This window comes from Arvicola amphibius, chromosome 1 (assembly GCF_903992535.2).
Source record: "Arvicola amphibius chromosome 1, mArvAmp1.2, whole genome shotgun sequence".
Lineage (NCBI taxonomy): Eukaryota > Metazoa > Chordata > Mammalia > Rodentia > Cricetidae > Arvicola > Arvicola amphibius.
The window spans coordinates 135,011,898-135,037,727 of NC_052047.1; the positions used below are offsets into that span (position 1 = coordinate 135,011,898).

At 42.2% G+C, this 25,830-nt stretch overlaps 1 protein-coding gene across 1 annotated transcript in view; it reads left to right on the forward strand.

Moving 5' to 3' along the window:
* Positions 1-24,966, forward strand: part of Abraxas2 (abraxas 2, BRISC complex subunit) — a 37,629-nt gene extending 12,663 nt beyond the window's left edge. Inside the window, exons 4-9 of the mRNA XM_038313343.2 lie at positions 1,425-1,491; positions 12,588-12,778; positions 14,337-14,456; positions 16,510-16,594; positions 20,505-20,619; positions 22,835-24,966. Coding sequence (XP_038169271.1) covers positions 1,425-1,491; positions 12,588-12,778; positions 14,337-14,456; positions 16,510-16,594; positions 20,505-20,619; positions 22,835-23,304 — 1,048 coding nt within the window. The 3' untranslated portion in view covers positions 23,305-24,966. The remainder of the gene's footprint in view (positions 1-1,424; positions 1,492-12,587; positions 12,779-14,336; positions 14,457-16,509; positions 16,595-20,504; positions 20,620-22,834) is intronic.
* Positions 24,967-25,830: the final 864 nt, after the last annotated feature.

Sequence of the window (25,830 nt, forward strand, 5' to 3'; positions counted from 1 at the left end):
ATGTAGCCCTGGCTGACTTAGAACTAACTGTAGACTAAATTGGTTTCAAACTCACAGAGATCCCCCTGCCTCTGCCTCCAAGTATAGAATTAAAGATATGTGCCACTATGCCTGTCTTGTCTTCGGTGTTCTTAATATACAGTTCTTTCATCTCTTCTAGTTACTTAACCTGGTTCTTCCTATTGTTTGTCCCCTTCTGTCTTTACCCTAGCCCCTCTACAAGTACTCAGCCTCTCTTGGGGACTTCTACACATACACCTTTATTCCTTAGTTATTTCAGAGGAATGTCATTAAGCATGGTGGCTATATTTACATGAAGCCACAAAATAGCCAAAGACCTCAACTCTTTCCATTTCTATTTAACTGAAAGAGGAGTAGGGACACCAGGTGAGCAGCCATGGGTTCATCTGGAAAGATGATGAGGTTTTGGTCCATGTATTACTTCTGCCTGGCTGTGGATGTGTTTTGGCCTGACTGTCAGAGCTTCACTGGACATGCTCTGTCTCTCCCTCCTGAGTAATCCCACAAAGCATTGCCAGTACAGAACATTCAGAACAGGGACTGACTCCTACTTAGAGCTGAAGGAAATCTTAGAAGTCACCTGTGTACTCCAAGCTTCTTACTTTGCAAAATGGGAGAAGAGCAGGTAGGGTAAGTAGTCTGTCCCAGATCCTGAAGTGAGAAGTGCAGCTGGGCTGGAACTGGCATCTCCTGATCTCCAAGTCAGTTCTTTCTCTGTATCCTGGAAGCCTTCCTGCTTTGGGGGCCTGGGCATGTGGTGGAGGAGGATGGCACTTCTAAGACCATAACCAGGGACAAGGACCTCCATGTCAGTACATCTGACTGGTCTTGTTGGTTTGTTTTGGAGGTGAGCACATTGTTTGAAGCTTGCCAGACTTGGCTTCCAGTCCTGTCATTCTGTTCCCACTAGCTCTGCAGTTTGGACCAATTGGTTAGCTTTGCTGTCTCTTCCTACAAAAATAGCAGAAAACCTGGTTGAATTGGGATGAACTTATACTCAGCGCTGTGGCTAGAACGTGTAATAAAAAAGCATCCAGTGGAGGGTCTGTTAAACATTCCACAAATGTTCATTTCTCAGAAAATGAGTTGCTGTTATCTTTTTTTCATAAGTAATTGATACGTAGAAACAAAGTAGTGGAGCCATTTGAAACCACACATTTTGTAATTACTTGATTACTTCCCACACATGAAAGGAATGTCTTTTGAATGTAGCAATTTCTTGAGTAGTATTTGTTACAAAATGTAGCGTCCTAAGAAGAAAGCACTTAAGCTGATTCTGTTTGCGGACCTTTGAGAAGGAGCAGTTGCATCTATAGGGTTAGATGTTCTGTAGGGCTTTGGTTATGCCCGTGTCACAGTACTAGAGCATTTTAATTAATTCTTTTTCTTCTTTAAAACAACAGTTTTTATGATTATGCAAGCAAAGTGAATGAAGAGAGTTTGGACAGAATCCTTAAAGATCGGAGAAAGGTATGTTTTATGTATTGCTTAATCTGTTTTGGAAGTCATACCTTAGCACACAAAAGGAAGAAGAGCAGTCAGAGCTCATGATAACCAGTATGTATCAGGTATTTTCTCTTGGTGCTGGAAATCAGACCCAGGACTTTGGGCACATTAGGCAAGTGCTCTGCCACTGAGCTACACCTCTGACCTTGTTATTTTTTGTTGTTGTTGTTTTTGTTTTGTTTTGTTTTGTTTTGTTGTTTGTTTGTTTTGTTTTGTTTTTTTTGAGACAGGGTTTCTCTATAGCTTTGGTGCCTGTCCTAGAACTAGCTCTTGTAGACCAGGCTGGCCTCGAACTCACAGAGATCCACCTGCCTCTGCTTCCCGAGTGCTGGGATTAAAGGCATGCGCCACCACTGCCCAGCATTTTAAGTAGATTTTACAGGTAAATTACAGATTTGAAACATTACAGTGTATCGGGAGGGGGTATTTATAATGTGATCTCATTTAGGAAAATTTGGAAGCAAGAAAATTAGCTTTAAACCAGGCAGTGGTGGCACACACCTTTGATCCTAGCTCTCAGGAGGCAGAGGCAAGCAATCTTTATGACCTTGAGGTAAGCCTGGTCTGCAGACTGAATTTCAGGATAGCCAGGACACAGAGAACCCTGTCTCAGAGGGAAAAAGAAACTTTAATATAGAAAGTTAACAGTAGTCCAAATGACTCTAGATGGTTCATTCTTTTTAGTTTATAATCTGAAAAGTAATTTTGTAGGTTTTTTTAGTTTTAGAAATATTTTAAACTAACAATTTCATACATGTGTAGTGTGTATCTTACCATGTCTAACTCTAACCTCGCCTATTCCACTTAGACCTCTCCCTAGCATTTGTCCCTTTCATCATGTCCTGTTTTTGTTGGTTTGGTTTGGTTTGGTTTTGGATCTTTGAGACTAGGTTTCCCTGTGTAGTTCTGGCTGTCCTGGAACTCACCCTATAGACCAGGCTGGTCTCTAACTTAGAGATCCACCTGCCTCTGACTCCTGAGCGCTGGGATTCCTCTTTGGTTTTTTAACTCACTGAGTCCAGTTCATTCTGCCTAGATGTACATGAGTAATCTACCAGTGTTTCACAGAGCCAAAGAAAAATGACTTCTACTTCTTCAGCAGCCTTCAGTTGCTATAGCTCCTCAGCTGTTCTTAAGGGACAGCTTAGGGCAAAACCTCATAAAGATATACTAATATTATTTATATTATATTCAAGACAATAATTCTGAAAAATGTAAATTATGCTGGGCATGGTTGCATATGCCTATAATCCCAGGACCTGAGAAGTAGAGATTATAGGATCAGGAGTTGAAGGTCATCATTGGCTACATTTTAAATTGAAGGTTACTTGACACCCTATCTCAAAACAACAACATCCACACCCCCAAACCCCCAAAAATGTAGTGACTAGAGAGATGGCTCAGGGGCCAAGAGTACGTGCTGCTCTTCCACGCGTCCCACAGTCAGTTCCCAGCACCTGTGTTGGGCAACTCACAACTGCCTGTGGCTTCTTCCCCAGTGGCATCTGCACACACAAGGCACACACAGACATATACATCAGATTTAAAAAAAAAAAAAATAAATGGTGGGGTGAAAATGTGGCTCAGTGAGCATATTTACTCTTGTAGAGGACCTGAGTTCCATTCCCAGCATCTACATGCCAACTACTTAGAGTTTCTACCAGGACCAAAATAAGGATATACTTCATCTAACAGCTTGTAGTTCATTATCCAGAGAAATCACCAACCTAGAGGCAGAAACTGATATAGAGGCCATGGAGGACTGCTGCTTCTTGGCTTACTCTTCATGGCTTACTCAGCCTGCTTGTTTTTTTTTTTGTTTTTTTGTTTGTTTGTTTGTTTTTTTATAGCACCCAAAACCACCAGCCCAGGGGTAGCACTGAGTTGGGCCCTTCCACATAAATCAAAAAAATGTACACAGGCTTTCCCACAGCCCACAGGCTTATCTGGTGGGAACATTTTTTTAATTGAGGTTCCCCTGTCTAAAATGACTAACTTATTTCAAATTGACATAAAACTGACCAGCACAGCCAATTTAGTTTCAGGGGATCCAGTGCCATCTTCGAGGGCAGTTGTATTCATGAGTGCATACCTACATGTAGTGATATACATGTACACATAATTTAAAATAAAATATTGGCTGGAGAGACAGCGCAGCATTTAGGAGCACTTGCTGCTCTTCTGAAGAACCCAAGTTTGGTTCCTGCACCCATGTCAAGCAGTTCACAGTCACTTGGTCCAGGCATCTGATGCCTTCTTCTGGCCTTTGTGAGCACCTGCACTTACATAAACACAAATACATTCACATAAACGAAATCTTTACAACAAAAATTTTTAAGAATATTTATTTATTTATTATGTATACAATATTCTTTCTGCATATATTTCTGCCCTTTTCTGAAGGGCAGAAAAGGGCACCAGACCTCATTACAGATGGTTGTGAGCCACCAAGTGGTTGCCGGGAATTGAACTCAGGACCTTTGGAAGAGCAGGCAATGCTCTTAACCACTGAGCCATCTCTCCAGCCCATACAACAAAATTTTTTAAGTCTTAAAAAAAAAAGTAGTTAGTGAGGGGCTGGATAGATGACGCAATGGGTAAAGGGCTTGGTGTATAAACGTGAGAGCCTGAGTTTAGATCCTCAGTGCCCACATAAAAGCCAGACACAGGTATGCCTCCCACATGCATGCATGAACAAATGCATTTGCACACACAAAGGTACACAATATATTTAAAAACTTTGCAATTTTATTAGTATTTGTGTTTTGGGTTATGTGTGCATGATGTGTATGTCAGGAGTCATGTAGAGGTCAGAAGACAACTTTGTGGAGTCAGTTTTCATGTTCCACCTTTATGTGATGATATATTAGTTACTTTTGTATGGCTGTCACAAAACACCATGGACAGCCAACTTACAGAAGGGCTTATTTAGGGCTTGTTCCAGAGGTCAGAGTCTGTGATGGCTGGACATTATGGCAGCAGGCAGGCATGGAAGCTGAAACAGCTGATGTAGTGAGGAGCTGCAGGCAGGCCTGCTTTTCATCCCGCCTGGATCCCACTCGGCTAGCTTTACACCCGAAATAACAACACACAAACTGTATTCATTTAAACACTGCCTGGCCCATTAGTTTCAGCCTCTTATTGGCTAATTCTCGCATCTTGCTTTAACCCATATTTAATAATCTGTGTAGCACCACGAGTGGTGTCTTACCGGGAAAGATTCAGCATGTCTGACCTGGTGACTGGCTCCATTGCGTCTGTCCCAGAGAGGAGAGACATAGCGATTGTCTGAAGCATCTTGCCTCACTCCCAGCATCCTATTCTGTCTACTCCACCCACCTATGTTCTGACCTATCAGGCTAAGCAGTTTCCTTATTAATTAACCAATGAAATCATCAGATAGATAGAAGACACACCTACATCAAGCTGAGAATACATTTCAGACTCAAACAGGAAACAAATAGGAGTGGCATGCGACTTTTGAAACCTCAAAGCCCCCAGTGATACACTTCTTTCAGCAAGGCCATATACCCACTAAATGTCCCCAAACAGCACCAACAACTAGGTTGTTCAAATGCATGAGACCTATGGGGGACATCTCATTCAAACCACCACATATGGGTTCTAGTGTTTGGGATTCAAGGCTTGCCCAGTGAGCACCTTGCCTACTATGCCATTTCACCAGTCCTCCACACTATTTTTTTTATTTTTAAGAAAGGGGGGAAGAAAGAAAGAAACAGAAAAGAACAGGCAAGTTGCAAGATGTAAAAGGAAGTCTATTATAGCCAAGACACACATGAAAGAAATTCTACCCCAACCAAAAACACAAATTGAAATAACGAGATGCCATTTTGGCACATCACACTGGCACAAGAATTAGAAGACAGCACTGACAACGTGGTGGGAGTGAGGAGGGAGAGGTTGGTGAATGGAAGTTAATGCTGCAGTTTGGCAGGTAGATTTTGTTTGTTTGCTTTTTGAGACAGGGTGTACAATAGTCCAAAGCAGGGTTTGAATTTGACCCTGAACTTCTTTTCTCAACTTTTTATTTATGAGCTTTGAACTTGTAATCCTCCTCTATCAATCTAGTGCTGGGATGCAGGCATGAGCCACAGCACCTCACTTACATCATTCTGAACTCTCACGCAGAGTTTGGTGCATGCTAGACAAGCTTTTACCAGCTGAGCTACTTAGAAGAGTGTTTATAGTAACAGTTTTAAGTATATGCAGCCCTGCCTTTAGAAATGTGACCCAAGGCTGGGCAGTGGTGGCTCACACCTTTAATCGCAGCACTTGGGAGGCAGAGGCAGGTGGATCTCTCTGTGTTAGAGGCCAGCCTGGTCTACAAGAGCGAGTTCCACAACAGCTTGGGCTGTTACTCAAAGAAACCCTGTCTTGAAAAAAAACAACCCCCACCCAAAAAAAAAAAAAAAACAACAAACGAGGAGGAGGAGGAGGAGGAGGAGGAGGAGGAGGAGGAGGAGGAGGAGGAGGAGGAGGAAGAAGAAGAAGAAGAAGAAGAAGAAGAAGAAGAAGAAGAAGAAGAAGAAGAAGAAAAGAAATGTGACCCAAGAAAAGAATTATACTAACAGCTGAAATTATTGAACATTTATTTAATCCTGCCAGGCTGTGTTCTAAGCCCTTGCCATGTATTGATACACTCCTGCTGTAGCCTGTGAGACAGATCACACATTTGACACTTTAAGCTACTCAAGTAATTTGTTAAGACTCTAGTGATTAATGATTGAACAAAGGCTTATACCAAAGTCTATTGTCATGATCCTATGTACAAGGAAATTTGTTGTTTCATTCTTAAAAGTCACTGGCAGGGAATGATTAGATCAAGTTGATGACATTCATACATCATACTATGGAACTTGAAGCAGCCATTAAAAAGAATGGGGGAGGAACTGGAGAGATGGCTCAGAAATCAAGAGCACTGGCTACTTTTGTAGAAATCTTGGATTCTATTCCTAGCACACACATAATGGTTCACAACCATTTATAACTTCAGTTCTAGGGAATCCATTGGCCTCTGAGCACACCAGATACATACACGATGCACAAACACATATGTAGGCAAAACACCCATATCAAAAAAAATTTAATAAATATTTTTAAAAAAAGAACATGGGAAGTCTTCAAGCAGTAACAGGTCTCTAAGTTACATAAGTGAAAACAGTGGGTTTGTTTTTGTATGTCTTATTACATTTGTTTTTGCGTGGTTGTGTGCATGCACATGACATACATACATATTGTAGGAGAGAGAGGCTGCTTGTTTATACCCGGCTAGCTTAGCCCTGCTATAACCACACAGAAATTGTATTAATTAAAACACTGCTTGGTCCATTTGCTCTAGCCTCTTATTGGCTAACTCTCACATCTTGATTTAACCCATTTCTGTTAATCTCTGTATCGCCACATGGCAGTGGTTTAACAGGAAAGATTCAGCATGTCTGATTCTGGAGGCTCCATGGTGTCTCTCTCTCTCTCTCTCTCTCTCTCTCTCTCTCTCTCTCTCTCTCTCTCTCTCTCTCTGCTTTCTTCCTCCCAGCATTCAGTTCCGTTCTGTTTTTCCCATCTACCTAAGTTCTGCTCTATCAAAAGGCCAAGGCAGTTTCTTTATTCATTAACCAATGAAAGCGACACATGAACAGAAGGACCTCCCACACCACATACATATGCATGTACCACAGCACATGTGTAGGTCAGAGGATAACTTGTAAGAGCAGTTCTCTTGATCACATGCGTTCTAGGAATCAAGCTCAGGTCCTCAAATTTGGTGCCTTTTTCTTGTTTTTTTTTTTTATTTTTTTTTAATTTTATTTATTTATTTATTTATTTATTTATTTATTTATTATGTATACAATATTCTGTCTGTGTGTATGCCTGCAGGCCAGAAGAGGGCACCAGACCCCATTACAGATGGTTGTGAGCCACTATGTGGTTGCTGGGAATTGAACTCAGGACCTTTGGAAGAGCAGACAATGCTCTTAACCTCTGAGCCATCTCTCCAGCCCCCTTTTTCTTGTTTTTTGAGTGTAAAGTTAAACTTGAACCTCATACATTCTAGCACCCTCCTACTGAAGTAGTCCCAAGAGAAAGCAGTATTATATGTAGCTTGATAGAGTTTGAGAGAAGAGTTCAAATGCACAGAAAATCATCTTGAAGGAATTTCGTAAAGACTTTTTAGTTTATTCTTTTGGGGTTCACACTCGCTCAGGAAAGGCATGAAATTAAACCTTTGCCTCAAAAGAGTGTGCTACCTACAAAGGAGCACTTACAATGTTAAGGTTCTCATATTGGGAAGGGAGAAGTCTCAGTGGATAAAGTGTGTGCTTTGCAAGCATAAGGATAGGAGTTCATGTTCCCAGAACCCGCATACAAGCTGGGTATGCTGGGGAGATAGTTTAGAGAGCTTGCCTCTTTTGCAGAGGACTAAAGTTTGGTTTCCAGCACCCACAATGATGGCTCTCAATTTGTAGTTCAAGTTCTGGGATCTGATGCTCTCTCTTCTGGCCTCCATTAGCACTGCACACTTGTGGTACACTTAAATTTTTGCAAAGGCAAAATACTCATTGAAAAATGGGGAGAGGCTGAAGAGATGGCACAGAGGTTAAGAGCACTGGCTGCTTTTCCAGAGGTCCTGAGTTCAAGTCCCAGAAACCACGTGGTAGCTCGCAACCATCTATAATGAGATCTAGTGCCCTCTTCTGGCGAGTAACCATACATGCAGACAGAATATTGTATAAGTAGTAAATAAATAAATCTTAAAAGAAAATAGTAAGGCAGTTCAAGGCAAGTCTGGTCTACAGAGCAAGCTCCAGGACAGCCAGTACTACATAGAAAAACCATTTCTCAAAAAATAAAAAAAATTATAAGAACTAAGCCGGGCAGTGGTGGCGCACGCCTTTAATCCCAGCACTCGGGAGGCAGAGGCAGGCGGATCTCTGTGAGTTCGAGGCCAGCCTGGTCTACAAGAGCTAGTTCCAGGACAGGCTCCAAAGCCACAGAGAAACCCTGTCTCGAAAAATCAAAAAAAAAAATTATAAGAACTGGAAAAATAGCTCCACAATTAAAAGCATTGTTTGGTTGCTCTTCCCAGAGGACCTGGATTTTGTTCCCATGGTAGCTCATAACTATCTGTAATTACAGTTCCAGATGACTCAGTGCCCTCTTCTGGCCTCTGTAGGTACTGTAACACACATGGTTATGCATAGGTACCTGCAGGCAAACACTCAGATACATAGAAAATCTATAAAATACAATAATAAATCTTAACACACACACAAAGCATGTTGGGAGTGGCAGCTACCTGTAATTCCAGTTGGAAAGTAAAGATAGACTCCACAGAGCAAGCTGGCTAGCTAGGCTAGAGTTTCTAGTCCAGTGAGAGACTGCACTTCAATATAGAAAGATACATGGATTCACTCTCAGATAGTCATATATATATGCGCATATGTGCACATGCACTTGTATACATATGCACCCACATATACATACATACACACCACATGTAAAAATCTCAAGTAGTGTACAATTCTAGTAGAATACATACTGTGTTGCAAAGTTTTATAGGCCTCAGGTTTTAGGTTAAGACAAGCATATGGGTGAGATTTTGAGTCTTCTAAAATCAGAGCATCCTTTATGAAATAGACAATAACAGACATAACAGCTTTTTGGTAGCATTGTAAGGACCAGGAGAACACTAGAGCAAGTTGGTCAGTGTGCCCAAATGTCAGGGGATACTGAGGCATGAGAGGAAAGTCTGTGAAAACTCAACTATGAAAGGGTACAGGCGAGGTTTAGGGAGAGAGGTCCCTGATTCTTCGTCCTGGCCTAGATGCAGCCATCCAAAATGTGCTTTTTAGTGCTGGTGACCTAGTTTCTCAGTGAGCTTCCAAGTAGCCTATGTACTAACCCAAAAATACAGAATTGTAGATATCGCCAGTATGAATTTGGCAACTTCTCCTCCACTTCTTAGAATGGTGAGAGAATTTCTCTTAAAACTGCCAACAGATGCCAAGTCACCTTTTTTTTTTTTTTTGGTATGGATTTTGAATTAAGGATTGCTTAACACTATAGAGGAGATAGACAGATAGAATAACTAGCAGTTAGCAAGCAGTGGGTCTGAGAGGAGTTGGAGGAGTCGACACAGGTATGCAATTCTCAGGGAAGCGTTACAAGTAGAAGAACATGGTGAAACATCACAAAGAACAGCTCCAATGAAAGAGAAAGTCTTTAATCACCAAATCTGTGTATGACTGTGTCTGTATGTGTGTTGTGTGCACATGCTTTTTTTTAATTAAACAGTATGCTTATTCATCAGCGGTATAATTTAGAATTATGACATGAAGTGAAAAACAAACAAATTTCTTGGTGTTTTCAAATTACCGGCATTTTACTGTTGAGATTTAGGGGCAGTAAATCAGTACTCCCAGGTCTTCTCAGAGTTTTCAAAAGTATGGTATTTTAACATACTTCTAAGATTCTTCACACTCAGTAATTTGAATAGCTGATATTCTTGTGTAGAGATGTTCTTGTGTGTTCAGCAGGCCACATTATGAGGCGTATTCTGAAAGTCTAGCTCACCAGCCAGCTTGGCTGTGCTGTAGGCATCACTAGTAATGCTAACCTTTAAACCCAGGCTGTACAGTGGGCATGTGACAAATGCACTTAATGTGTGCTTTCATAAGTTTGATCCTGTGCACACGCTTGACACCCTCACCTTAACATGATAATGGACATTCCCACCAGCTGCAGATCTCCCTTGATTCCACTTTCCACCCCTCTCCTCCTCGCACCTTCTTTTCCTGTCTGTCAGCCTCTGAACTGCTTATGTCAGGACTTCTTGAATTTTTCCACTCACAAACCCTTTTTCTAAAATTGTTTTATGTGACCTTAGGTGTACAGATCAAGCATTTACTGATAATAGGTCACAAAGAAATTGATTTTAGGCCAGGCGGTGGTGACACATACCTTTAATCCTAGCACTTGGGAGGCAGAGGCAGGCCTGGTCTACAGAGCGAGGTCTAGGACAGGCTCCAAAGCTACACAGAAAAGCTCTGTTTCAACCTCTCCCCCCCCCCCAAAAAAAAAGAAGAGAGAAAAGAAATTGATTTTAAGATGATTCATTGTTGTACATGTAATTTTACCATTCATTGACAATGAAGTGAAAAAAAACCTTGCGTCCTACTGAGGTGATGTTCTTACTTATTTTTTACATAAAGCATTAAACCTTTGCTAGACATTTGATACTGTGGGGCATAGGAATCTCCAATATATTTCAAATTGATCAATACTTAGATTTTATAATCTTAAAGGCTTGCACTTGACTATGTGCAAAGTAGCCTTACATGATATTTCAAGTATTGCTGAAAATTCTGTCTTAATCCAAGCCAAATTCATTCAATGACTTTTTAAAAATTAAGTCCAAATCAGCAATTATAAAAACAACATTTTAGGGCTGGAGAGATGGCTCAGAGGTTAAGAGCACTGACTGTTCTTCCAGAGGTTCTGAGTTCAATTCCCAGCAACCACATGGTGGCTCACAACCATCTGTAATGAGATCTGGTGCCCTCTTCTGGCCTACAAGTATACATGCAAGCAGAAATAAATCGTTAAAAAAAAACGCAACATTTTAACACAGTTCAATTCAAAGATACACTAATTTGATATTTAGGCACTGAGGGATGATAGTAGAAAATGTTGGTTTTATTTTCCATAATTAAACCATTATGTTTCCACCAGAGTTAAAAGCTTTGTCTGTTCAGATCATGGGAAACGCCAGTCTGCAATCAGAGCTGAGATGCTTTTGGCAGCATCCGCTGGCAAGGCATGCTGTGCTGCATGTGCAGTACCCGTGCTGTGCTGTGCTGCGTGTGCAGTGCCAGTGCTGTGCTGTGCTGTGCTGCGTGTGCAGTGCCTATGCTGTGCTGCGCTGTGCTGCGTGCGTAGTGCCTGTGCTGCGCTGTGCTGCGTGCGCAGTGCTGTGCTGCATGTGCTGTGCTGCGTGTGCTGTGCTGCGTGTGCTGTGCTGCGTGTGCAGTGCCTGTGCTGTGCTGTGCTGCGTGCGCAGTGCCTGTGCTGTGCTGTACTGCGTGTGCTGTGCCTGTGCTGTGCTGTGCTGTGCTGCCTGTGCTGTGCTGCGTGTGCAGTGCCTGTGCTGTGCTGTGCTGTGATCAGAAGTCAGGCTGTAGTGCAGCATTGGAGAGTGATGCCACAGACATCTCAGATTCATCATGTGTGTGAGAGAGAGCCTGCGTGTGCACACACTCATGTGCAGTCACTTTGTGCCATATCACAGATGTAGAAGTCAGAGGGTAACCTGCTTGAGTCACTTTTTCCCTTCTACCATGTATATCAAACTCAGGTCATCACCCTTGGTGACAAGCACATTTTCCTGTTTGAATCATCTTTCCAGTTTTACATATTTGATTCTTAATTAATTTTTGGCCATTTTACATTCAGAAACTTTTACTGTTGCCAGTTTTTTTTTTTTTAACCTCACATTTAGTTACTTTTTTTAACCTCATATTCACTTATGTGACCCTATGTGGGGCCATGACACAGTGTAAGAAGCTATGCTGTATGTGACTGGAGATTCACTTTCTAGACTTTCATACTAACAAAATCCTTTAGCATATACTCTCTATACCTTTGCATCTGGCTTTTTTTATTGAACATACTTATTTTGCGATTTCTCCCTGGTGATTTGTTCCTTTTTATTACTGCATATGATTCCAGTATACCACAGATTACCCAGTTTATCCATTAATTTGTTCAATGGTGGTTGTTTTTAGTTCTGGACTCGTCGATATAAAATGATCATAAACATTTGTTTATTGGTGTTCATTTGGAGGCGTTCTGAATTAAATAAACTTTTTTTTTTTTTCCAAGACAGGGTATCTCTGTGTAACAGTCCTGGCCGTCCTCTAAGATCCACCTGCCTCTGCCTCCCAAGTGCTGGGATTAAAGATATGCGCCACCACCGCCCGTCCTTTTTTTTTTTCCAAGTTAAATAAGCTCTAATACTTTCCTTTCTTCTTTTCTTATTGAAGAAAGTTATCGGGTGGTACAGATTCCGTCGAAACACCCAGCAACAGATGTCCTACAGAGAGCAGGTTATCCACAAGCAGCTCACCCGCATCCTCGGTGTGCCAGACCTCGTCTTCCTTCTCTTCAGCTTCATCTCTACCGCCAACAATTCTACTCATGCTTTAGAATATGTTCTCTTTAGACCAAATCGCAGGTAAAGAAAGCTTCCCACCACTGTACAAAAAAAAAGATGTGGGGCCTCAGAAAAGGGCTCGGTGGGTAGAGCAAGGCAAACGTGAGGACCTGAGTTGGCTCCCTAGCACCTGTGTAAAAGTTGGGCATGGCAGCCTGCATCTGTAACCCAGCACTTGGTGGGCAGAAACAGTGGATCCTCAGGGGCTTGCTTGCCAGTTAGATGATTTAAAATAGTTTGGGGATCAATAACCGTCATCTAGACATGTTTGTATTCTTACAGATAGAAATTTCATTTGCTTCTTCATGACCCATTATGCAAAATGAGTTTTGCTACTTTTGGACTCTAATTGTAACTTTAGAACACATAATGCAGACAGAAATTGTAAAAATGATCCATTATTGGTGATGAGGGTTTGCATTGTGGCCTTGATAAAGAGAAAAAAACAACATTATGTGACCATGTTTTCTGCTTGTGAGTTGCAGAAAGCTCTCACTCTGGAAATGTGCTAAGAGCATCAGTAGTCACTGTTAGTGAAAATAGTTATTGTTAGGGAGCTATTTCTAGGGTTTCGTTTATCTTTTGCTAGATGTTTCCTTAGGATCTCTCAGTAACCATGGGCATGCAAACAAGATATGAGCCATACCCACTACAGCCAAGTTTCTGCTCTAAGGGAACGGAAGATTGCTGACTATGCATCTTAGGTGGTTGTAGCCCTCTTTGTGTTAATTTACCAGTGTTGAAGACACAGAAGCCTGCTGTCAGCCTTATCCTTTTGTTCTGTTTTTGTTGTTGCTTTGTTTCGTTTTTGAGTCCAGATAACACTTTGCTGTGTAAACAAGGTCAGCCTTTAATTTCTGGTGATCTTCCTGGATTTCCAGGACCTCCCTGTGGATCCCTGACAGACCTAGCACTCACCCTAAGAACTTCTGATCCTCCCACCTTCACCTCGAAAGGAATGCCAAGATTACAGATGTGTGCCACCACACCTGGTTTATGTGGTACTGGGTATTGAGGCCTGGGCTTTGGGCACTCTTGACAAGTACTCTGCCAGCTGAGCCACATCCACAGCCTTTAATCCCAGTCCTTTAAATATTTTTTCTTTAATTTTATGTATGTGGGTATTTTGTCTACTTGTATTTTTGTATTTATACCACATGCACACACATGCCTGATGCTGGCAGAGCCCAGGAGAGGCTGTTGGATCCCTTGGAGCTGGAGTTACAGATGACAGTGAGCCATCATGTGGGTGTTAAGAATCCGACCTGGACTTGTCAATCCCAATTCTTAAACAAATACTTTTAAAACCGGGAATGTTGACACATACCTGTAAACCTAGCAATGAGGTACTGAAGTACTGAGGTGAGCAGAGTGTTTGAGCCCATGAGGTCAACACTTATTTAGGAGTAAAGCAGTAGAGCCAAGTACGGTGGCATATGTCTATAATCCCAGCAGATGGGAGGCTGAAGCAGGCCAAATGTGCATTTGGAGCCAGCTTAGGCTACACAGTGAGACCCTGCCTCAGACAAACAAAGAAGTGTACTTAATTAAGTGCTGTTTTTCTCAATTCTCCCTACAGGTATAATCAAAGGATATCACTTGCTATTCCCAATCTAGGCAATACTAGCCAGCAAGAGTACAAAGTGTCTTCAGTGCCAAACACTTCTCAAAGTTATGCCAAAGTTATTAAAGAGCATGGGTAAGTTGAAAGGGAAAATGAGCGCTTTTGTCAACAGCATTTTCTTTGTTAATATTTTTTTAAAGTGTGAGGAGAAATGTAAAATCAAGGGTATTTTAATTGAAATTAAAGAAAACAGACAGTTCTCTAGTCCACCACCACTATCACTACCATATATCAGAATCCGCTCTGAGTAAACTATTGAAATAATCCCTGTAGCCAGGCGGTGGTGGTGCATTCCTTTAAGCCCAGCACTTAGAGGAGACAGGGGCAGATCTACAGAGCTAGCTCCAGGACAGCCCTGTCTCAAAAAACAAAACAAATCAAAGAAGAAGAAGAAATGATCTCTGAAACTGAGTATGGTGGCTCACACCTACAGTCCCAGTACAGCTTACAGAGTAAAACCCTTCCTCCAAAACAAACAAACAAACAAACAAACAAAAAACCTGAAACAACCCATAACAAAACAAGGCTGCTCTGTAGGGCATGGTAGCACATATTTCTCATCCCAGCACCCAGGAATCAGAGGCAGTGTATGTTTGTTGAGTTCCAGGCTAGTCTGGCCTACATTGTGAGACCCTGTTTCAAAAAGATAAAAATAAATCTAAACAACTGGAGAGATAGTTCAGTGGTGATTATTTGCTGTACAAGCATGAGACCTGAATTTGTATTCTCAACATGCCAAAAAGCTCGGTAGGAGGCTGGAGAGAGATGGATGACTCAGCAATTAAGGGCACTGGTTGCTCTTGCAGAGAATCTGGGTTCTGTTCCCAGCTCCCACATAGTGACACCACCACTGTAACCAGGAGACCCAGTGCCCACTTTTGAACCCCGCAGGTACCAGGCATACATGTGATTCACAGACGTGCATGCAAAGAAAACATTCATACACATAAGATAATTAATTAAAAATAAAAAGCTGGGCTGGGCAGAGCACATTTGACTCCAGCACTTAGGAGCACAGAAATAGGCAGGTGCTTGGGACTTGCTGATTAGCCAGCAGAACAGCCAAAGTGGTGAACCCAAATTCTGTGAGAGACTCTATCTCAAACAAAAAGGTGGAATGAAATAGGAGAACCCCTGTCAGTGACCTCTGGCCCCAACACAAGCATGCACACTGGAGTGTACTTTTACATGCACATGAGCAAACATGCATGTGCACCTTCACACACACAAATAAAAGAATCCCTGAAAGTATTAAGTTTTTTATTCTTTTTGAGAAGATAATTTAATGTTACTGTGTTTTCTCTCAAGATTGTATTTACACCAGGCGGTGGTGGCGCACGCCTTTAATCCCAGCACTCGGGAGGCAGAGGCAGGCGGATCTCTGAGTTCGAGGCCAGCCTGGTCTACAAGAGCTAGTTCCAGGACAGGCTCTAGAAACTACAGGGAAACCCTGTCTTGAAAAAAACCAAAAAAAAAAAAAAAAAAAAAAAAAAAAGGATTGTATTTACTTTTTACTTTTTAAAGATTTAAAAATAATTATGTATGTGAATGTTTTCCTGGTTGTCTGATGTGCGCTGTATGTGCAGTGCCTGAGGACACCAGAAGAGAACATTGACTCCCCTGGAACTAGAGTTATGGGTGCTCTAATTTCATGGTGTGGGTGCTGGGACTGAGCCCAGGTCCTCTGCAAGAGCAGCAAGTGCTTGTAACCTCTGAGCCATCTTTTCAGCTGCTTTTCTCAGGTTTTAAAAAGAAAAACAGCCAGGTGTGGTTGCATGCACCTTTAAACCCAGTACTTGGGAGGCAGAGGCAGGTGGTTTATTTTTGGGTTCCAGGCCATCCAGGATTTCATAGCAAGTTTCAGGCCTGCCAGGGCTACATAGAATGACCCTGTCTAAAAATAAAAATAATAAAAAAAGGAGATAAACATAGTCACTGGAAAATGTTCTGTTTTTCATTATTGATGTGTTTTTTATTTCTCTTCTATAACTCTAGTAGGATTAACACATTATTGCTTAGACATTGTCACCTTTGAGTCAGAGCATATATTAATTAGTACTGTGAGGTAGAAGGACAACAATGTTCATGGTGATTTTAATAACTCTGACATCCTTTTCCTGTCTTCTAGTACTGACTTTTTTGACAAGGATGGAGTCATGAAGGACATCAGGGCAATTTATCAAGTTTATAATGCACTTCAGGAGAAAGTACAGGTAACTGGTGTTTCCTTCTTGTTTATATTGCTCAAAGCCTACTTTTTTGTTTTTTAAGTATATATCTTTTAACTGACAAAAGAATAGCTATGGTTCTAAAGTCATAATAGGGGTCTGGAGGCATGGCTCAGTGATTAAGGGCACTGGCTGCTCTTGAAGAGGAACCAGGTTCAATTCCCAATACCCACAGGGCAGCTTATAACTATCTGTGACTCCGGTTTCAGGGTTCCAATAACCACACACAGACAAATATACACATAGGACTTTTAAAAAGTAGCCGGGTGGTGGTAATGCACGCCTTTAATTCCAGCGCTTGGGAGGCAGAGGCCAGCCTGGTCTATAGGAGCTAGTTCCAGGATAGGCTCCAAAGCTACAGAGAAACCCAGTCTCTAAAACCAAAACAAAAAAGTCAAAAGTCAGAATGGACTTTGCTAAGATAATGTCAGATGTCAGTCTACAAAGCCTGCCTCGTGTACTGAGGTAGAGACGCTGAAGTAAGTTATTAATGCTGCTTCTTTTTTTTTTTTTTTTTTGGTTTTTCGAGACAGGGTTTCTCTGTGGCTTTGGAGCCTGTCCTGGAACTAGCTCTTGTAGACCAGGCTGGTCTCGAACTCACAGAGATCCGCCTGCCTCTGCCTCCCGAGTGCTGGGATTAAAGGCGTGCGCCACCACCACCCGGCCCTTAATGCTGCTTCTTAAAACACTTATAACCCCTTTGCAGTTGTGCCTTTTCTGGGAAGTGCATCCTCGAAAGTGAGTTTAAAGAGGGGTGCTGAGAGCACAGTTGTCCCTGTCAGTTATACTCTAAGTGGCGACAGTGTCAAAAGCCTGCAGCCTGGTCTAGCTCTGCTTCCATCTAGTCGAGTCTTTGTCCCCAGCTGCCACTGTGAAGTGGAATGTTTCTTACTAGTCGTTCATTTAACAGATATTTATGGCGCCACCTCCAGCTGCCAGCTACGTGCTGACAGTGCTTCCCACTGCACTTACATTTGAGAGCTAGAAGAAAAGTGCGAAGCTGGAGCTCTCCGAGGCCTGGGAACGACCCCAGAGAGTAGAGGGAGGAGTGAAGGCAGCATCTAAAATGGGGGAAAGCCTCGGTGGCAAGAAGACAAAGAAGTACTGGGGAGTTTCCAGGGCTTGTGCTCACTGTATACTTGGAAGTGGAGGGAATACTGTTCATGCTCACTGGTGCCAGACTTGCCTTCTGGAAGTTTCTGGTATTTCTGCTATGGGAGGAATGTGCAGTGGAAAACAGCTCTTTGTCCCAAATTCATGACCATGGCCTTTCAAGCCCATTAGCACTAGCCAAACAGCTTCTAACTGGTATCACGCATTACCTTCCTGATTAGGAGGACCAGCTCTTATAGTGGTTATTGGTAACTGAATTACATACATGCAAACTCAACTCTGAAACTTACGTTCTTTTCCAGATTTCCCTTATAATTATTTTCAGTTAAATAAATCTGTCTTATCTGTTTTTTAACTTTATACATGTGGATATTTTTGCCTGTGTGTCTAAATATGTGCCATATGCAAACAGTGCCCATGGCGGCGAGAAAAGGGCATCAGATCCCTTGGAGCCTGAGTTACATCCATGATGTGGGTGCTGGTCATCAAACTTGAGTCCTTTGGAAGAGCAGCCTGTGCTTCTAACCTCCAAGCCATCTCTCCAGCCCATCTTATCCGTCTCTAACTGTTGGTAGAAATGAATGGTGAAAACATTTTGTTCCAGGCTTATCTTTTATTCTTCCTTTGTAAGCTAGACTGGTACCAAAAATTCCCTCTTTGTTTCAATAAAATTGATTAAGCAAGGGAAGAAATTCAATTTTTCCCACCCTAGCCTTTTAAAAGACCTTTAAGCTGAATTGCACAATCATCTTTTATTTAAAAAAAAATATTTTATTTACTTTTATTTCATTTACATTGGTATTTTGCCTGCATGTATGTCTGTGTGAGGGTGTCAAATATTAGAGTTAGAGACAGTTGTAAACTGTCATGTGGGTGCTGGGAATTGAACTCAGGACCTCTGGAAGAGCAGTCAGTGCTCTTAACCACTGAGCCATCTCACCAGTCTGCACAATCATCTTAAAATGATTAAAATCAAGAAAGCGAGTTAGTGATTAGATGGGACAGGAGAGATGGCTCAGTCAGTAAAGTTCCTGCTACACAAGCATGAGGACCTGAGTTGAGCCCCAAAACCTGGCCTGGGCTGGAGAGATGGTCAGCAGTTCAGAGCACTTGGTGCTCTTGCAAAGGACCAGTGTTTAATTCTCAGCATCTTATTGGGTAGCTCACAACTATCCATAACTCCAGGTCCAGGAGATCCAACACCCTCTTCTGACTTCCAGGGCACCCACACAAGAACACAGAAACACATAAATAAAAATAAATCTTGAAAAAGTTGGCCATCCAGGACAGGCTCTAGAAACTACAGGGAAACCCTGTCTCGAAAAACAAAAAAAAAAAAAAAAAAAAAAAAAAAAAAAAAAAAAAGAAAAAGAAAAAGTTGCCCATTGTAGCATACACCAGCATCATAGAGGCATAGACAAGAAAATCCCTGGGGCTACTTAATGAACCAGTGTTGTCTATTCAGTGAACTCCAGGCTAATATGTCCTATAAATCTGGCAACCTGAGTTTGATCCCTGGAACACTCTCAAAGGTGGACTGACTCTACAAAGTTTCCCTCTGACCTCCACATGTGGTCATGGCACGTGTGCGCGCACACACACACAGAGTTATACACAACCAGTCATACACACACACACACACACTAATTATGCACTTACTAATTTTTTTTTAATTTTTTTTGAGGCAGGGTTTGCTTCTCTGTGTAGCCCTGGCTGTCTTGGACCTTGCTCTGTAGACCAGGCTGGCCTCAAACCCAAAGAGATCCACCTGCTTCTGCCTCCTGAGTGCTGGGTTTAAAGGTGTGCACCACCACCACCTAGCCAACACTCACTAATTTTTTTAACTTATTAAGTATGTGTGTGTGAGAGGGTATGTTGATGTGAATTCAAGTGCTCACAGAGGCCAGAGAATTCTATTGAACTCAGTTATGGGTCACAGTGGATGCTAGAAACAAACTCAAGTCCCACTTTTAACCACTTTTAACCACTGAGCCATCTCTCTAGTCCCCTAATGGTAGTAAGTTTTTTGTTTTGTTTTGTTTTGTTTCGAGACAGGGTTTCCCTGTAGTTTTCTAGAGCCTGTCTTGGAACTAGCTCTTGTAGACCAGGCTGGCCTCGAACTCAGATAGTAAGTTTTTTAAAGATGTCTAAAACTGACTCCTCATGTGTTGATTAATATAATGTAGCTTCTAAGACACAGCCTTTAAAAAAATAAACCAACAAACTGGAGAAGTGGTTCGGTGGTTAGGGAGTGCTCTCTGCTCAAGTGTGAGGACTGGAGTTCAGATCCTAGTGTCCATGTAATAAGCTGGACATGGTGCTGTGCATGCATAGAACCCTAACACCTAGTGGGCGGAGACAGGATCACTAGCTTACTAGCTTCCACTCTAGCCAGAAAAACTCAGGAGCTCCATGTTAGGGAGAGACACTTTCTCAAAGGAATGAGCGACATAGGGAGGTCTTGTCTCATAAAGAAGAGTAGGGGAACTCAACCTTGCTCTTGTGGGCACTCAAGACTGCTCTACTTACCTATCTGCATTTAATTTGATGACTTCAGTGCCTGGTGACCTTGGAGGCCAGAAGAAGGTGTGGATCCCTTGGGAGCGCAGGTACAGGTGTTATGAGCCTGCTGGGAATCGAACCTGGAAGAGCAGGAGCCAGTGATCCTAACTGCAGAGCCATCTCTCCAGTCCCTTTCTTCCTGGGATTATAATAAGGCTGAATTTATAGATTACCTCCTGCCTGGTTTGAAACTAACCTTCTTGTATTTTTTCCCCCTCAGGCAGTATGTGCAGATGTAGAAAAGAGTGAGCGAGTTGTCGAATCTTGTCAGGCAGAAGTGAACAAATTAAGAAGACAAATCACTCAGAAGAAAAATGAAAAGGAACAAGAAAGAAGTAAGCTTCTGGCTGAGTCTACCATTCCATATCGGAGAAGTGGCTTTGTTCATTGGGGTGGGATACTGTGGTCTGAACATAGGCTTTCCCACATGCTAGGCAAATACTTCTCCACTGAGCTACATACACTCCAGCCCCCTTTTTACACTCATTTTAGTTTATATTTATCTTATACACTGTCTTACTATGTAGCCATGGTAGGCTTGAGACTCCCTTGAGATCTGCCCCCCAAAGGCTCCCAGGTACTAGGATTACAGGTATGTGCTTCCATGCCTGATGAAGATTGGTTTTTTCATGAGATCCACATGACTATCTCCTTAGTGTGGGATTAAAGTCATGAGCTACCATGCCCAGTTTTACTTTTTGTTTATTTTCAGGTTTGTATTTGTTTGTGTGAGCACCCGTGGGAGGTCAGGCTGTAGGAGCTGGTTCTCTTCGCCAGTGTATGGGCAGAGATTGAACTCCGGTTGTCAGGCTTGGAGATCAGGGCCTTAATCTGCCGCACTGTCGCACTGGCCCTACTTTTTATTTTGAGACAGTGATCATAAGTTGCCCAGATAGGCTTTGAATTTACTGTATGGCCCAGGAGGGGATCAAACTTGTGATCTTCCTGCCTCAGTCTCCAAAGTACCTACAATTTTTGTTTTGGGGTTTTTGTTTATTTGTTTGTTTTTAGATACAGGGTTTCTCTATGTAATCTTTACTGTTCTGGAACTCTGCTCTATAGACCAGGATAGCCTTAAACTCAGAGATCCTCTTGCCTCTACTGGGATTAAAGGCATGTGTCACCATGCCTAGCTCAAAGTAGCTAGAATTACAGGTCTTGCTACCTGGCTATACTATTTACTACTTTAATTATCAAATGATCCTTTCAGTGACATGAGGCCATTCCTCAAGCCTTCTCCGTGCTTGTGAGGAAGGGTCTCATACATCCCAGACTGGCCTTGAACTTGGTGGCTGAAGATGACCTCGAATTTCTGATTCTCCTGATTTTTTTTTCTCCCAAGTATCAGCACCACAACACTTTTATGTAGTGGTGGCGACTGAATCCCAGGCATTGTGCATGTTAAGCAGGCCTCTACCCACTGAGCCATATCTTCAGTTTGCCATAAATCCTTCTGTATTAAGCAAGTACCAGGTTCACATGATAGAGGAAGGACATTTCCTTCTCATTAAGCATTTAATGAGAAGTGCTTTTTTTCATGGTATTCCTCAAGTTTCTGAAACTGAAACAAGAGGACCAGAGAGAAAAGCTGAAGCAGAAGTTAGAACAGGTCTAAAAAATTTGGTGCAGATTTTTGTATGTATTGACAATATTATCCATTTCTAGCAACTGTGATAATTGCTACCATACTAACTATGGCATACTGCACATATCAGGATAGTGTCTTATGTTCATTATAGACTCATAACTTGAGGCTGGGGATGGTGGTGTCAACGCACATCTTTAATTCCAGCACTTGGGAGACAGTGAGTTTGAGGCCAGCCTGATCTATAAGATCTAGTTTTAGGACAGGCTCCAAAGCTACAGAGAAACCCTTGTCTGAAAATTCCCCTTACCCCCCCCCCCAAAAAAAAAACAACCCAAAAAACTCCAGGGTTGAAAAGATGGCTTAGCAGTTAAAAGATCTTGCTGCTCCTGCAGAGGACTAAGTTGGTTCCCAGCACCCACAAAGGGCAGCTACAACTACCTGTAACTCCAGTCCCAGAGGATCCAGCACAGACACAAATACACATTAAAAGAAAAGCAATGTGGTATTTGAAAGGATCCTGTCTTAGGAATGTTCCATTTTCATGGGACTTGTAAATGTGGTGAGAATGGTTTTCAATGCCAGCCTGGTAGACCTAAATTTTTGAGCACAGTGGGAAACAGGTGGACAAATGAGCACATCATTTAGAGTGACAAACCTGTTTTACATCTTGGGGCTACTACTGCATCCAATTGCCTGGATTTTCAACTGTTTTGGTTTCTGTTTTTGTTTGTTTTCTTTTGTTTTTTTTTGAGATAGGGTCTCACTGTGTAACCATGGTTGGCCTGGTACTTGATATACAAATAAATGGATGTATAGAGGAATCATTTATAAAACATTAGCAACAGTCACTTCATAGCTTTGCTGGTCATTTCCAAAACACTCAGGTTGACCATTTTTTGAGTGGAAGTAAAAAGCTGTGAAGATAAAGAACTTGCTAAAACATTCTTCCTGTTTCCGTGCAGGATTGCAGCAGACCCTGTTAAGCAGACAGATGCCATCTGAAAATCTGGAGCCAGCATTCAGCCCTCGGATGCCCTATTCTGGGTTTGCAGCCAAAGGGAGAAGAACTGCAGCAGACACCGAGCCCTCTGATCCTCCCCCACCTTATTCTGATTTTCACCCAAACAATCAAGAAAGTACCCTGAGCCATTCTCGCATGGAAAGGAGTGTCTTCATGCCTCGGCCTCAAGCTGTGGGCTCTTCCAACTATGCTTCCACCAGTGCCGGACTGAAGTTTTCTGGAAGTGGAGCAGATCTTCTTCCTTCCCAGAGAGCAGCTGGAGACAGTGGGGAGGAGTCAGACGACAGTGATTATGAAAATTTGATTGACCCTGCAGAGTCCCCTCATAGTGAATACTCACATTCAAAGAATTCACGGCCCATGACACATCCCGATGAGGAGCCCAGGAACACTCAGACCTCCCAGATTTAAGTAAACAAATGACACTCTCTCCACTTGGCACTGCTTTTCTTAATGGCTTATTGAGAGTTCGTTGAGGACCTAATCTGTGGGGAGAACTGCTTTCTCAGATGCCGGGGCTCCTGAGTGGAGCACCCCATGCTCAGAACCCTCAGAATCCTCTGTCCACTGGTCCTCACCTCTGGGTGCAGTGCATGGGTTCACAGCAGAATCATTACGATAATCAAATTGTCCTAATTCTGGTGCGATTCATGGATGTACTAGTAAATTTAGGCAGAGTGAAACTCCTCAGTGTAGTCTGTTCTTTAAATTGGAGATCAGAGACTAAGCACAATTAGTCTATAAATACTCTGTAAGTCAGAAACTTACCTCTGCACTATCATGCCTTGAAATTTGCTTTTTCAAAGGGAAATGAGTTTAGCAGCAGCCTTCAAAGAACTTTCTATGATGAACCAAATTCATCTTTGCCAGAAAATAAATTTTGTTAATTTCAAGAAGCCTGATTGGAAGAAGTCAGTCACTGCTTCTCCTGTCTGCATGACTTTGTAAGATGAGAGCGGGCTTTGTCGCAACCTTTTTCTACTAGCCTGATATGTATTGTCACTTAAAATGGTTGCCTTTTTAAAAATGTAGAAACACTAATCCCAGTGAGTCCTCATCCAGATCAGTGTCACGAAGTCAGTTTCTTTCTTCTGGTGTCCAGCAGCGACTGCTACCCTGCACTAACACACTTGGCCTCTGTTCTGGAGTCTTCGAGGAAAGCCACACGGCAGTGGATGGCAAAAAGGAGTGAGATGCCAGGCCTGAGTCTGTGGTGAACAGATCACAGATGCAGTGGATTTAGCTGAGTTCCTGTGTAAGACATGCAGTACACTTAGGTCTGGCAGATCTGGGGCTGGATTTGTGGAGGAAGGACATTTTAAAGAACATATCCAGGAATCTTGGTGAATAAGATTTGCTTCAATGGTCTGAATAACCCTTCCCCCCCCCCTTTTTTTTAGTTGCCATTTTGGGAATAATAGCAGGTGTGTGGAGACCATTGGGATGCACTTATGTTTTTATTTAATTACTGCTTGTTTTCTAGTTCTGCCCAGAATGTGTGAAACCACTAAAACCATTTTAGAATATATTGGGCTACTGGATTGGAAATGGCAAGACCTACCATTCATGGTGGTCAATCAGCCCATGATGCTTGTTGCTGAACTGCCTTTCCTTGGACTAGTTAAAATACGTAAGGATGAAAATCTGTCGTTAAAAGGCTTAAAATCTGGTTCCAAAGGATTCATTTCGTTTTATAGCGATGTTTACTCATAAGCTCCAGCTCCCAGGCTCAGACAGTAGATACAGTCTTAGAAATGATCCTGGACTGCCCTGCTTTAGTTGTGCCCAGGGTCTGCATTGTAACTGCTGTCCTGGTTTTGCTGGGCTTACACCACTGCCGTTTGATTTGAATGTCGAGGGTCACTTTATCTGCAGTGCGTTCCAGCTTTTATCAGCTACCTATTAGCGGCTTCAGCACGGTGTGAATTCCAGTTTTTTAAAGTGCCATCGCCATCTCCTCTGTTCAGATTTTGACATTCAGGAAAATATTCTTATTTTTATGCCATACTGAAATATACAGTGTATATCTGACAAAGCAGTTAAATGTGACAATAAAAACTTATTTAATCATGATCCATTATTTTAATGTCTGTCTCAGCATGTTCCTGCTTCAGTAGTTATTGTCTTTTGGACAGGTTTTATTTTTTAAGACTTTATTTTTGTTGATGTGTATGTGGGTGCATGTGGGTACAGCTGCTAATGAAGTCTAGAAGAGGACATCTACAGATGATTGTGAGCCTTCTGTGTAGACACTGGGAACTAAAGTGATTCACTTGTAAGAGCAACAAATAGCAACAAGTACTCTTAACCACTGAGCTGTCTCTCCAGCACATTCTAGGTAGGTTTGTTGTTTGGTTTTGTTTTTTTTTTTTTTGTTTTGGTTTTTCGAGACAGGGTTTCTCTGTAGCTTTAGAGCCTGTCCTGGAATTAGCTCTTGTAGACCAGACTGGCCTTGAACTCACAGAGATTTGCCTGCCTCTGCCTCCCAGAGTGCTGGGATTAAAGGTGTGCGCCATCTAGGTAGTTTTTTTTAAAGGGTATTAAAACTTGTCCTCAGTCTACATAGAGACCTGTCAATCTGGCTTCAAGAGGAATCTAAGAACACAACTTTGTAAAATGTTCATGTTGGTTTCAAGAAAATGAGAACCAAGCTATCTAGAAAAGTACCCAGAGTGGATAAAGCTGCAGTCTGGAGGTCTCCGATGGCATCTACCCAGAAGAGTTGCTCTTGTTTGAAATGATTGTTCAACCCAGGTCACCAACAACTGAGAAACAGAACCTGGTGCTCTGAGAGTATTTTAGGATATACGGGCTCTCATCAGAATAGGGCCAGCAAATGTGTTCTGGACTTTGGGGAGCTGTTGCAGTTGAGCTATGTGGTTTTCAAACCCAGGGTGCACAACTCTGGGTAAATGTGATTAAATGTTGTAATTGGTG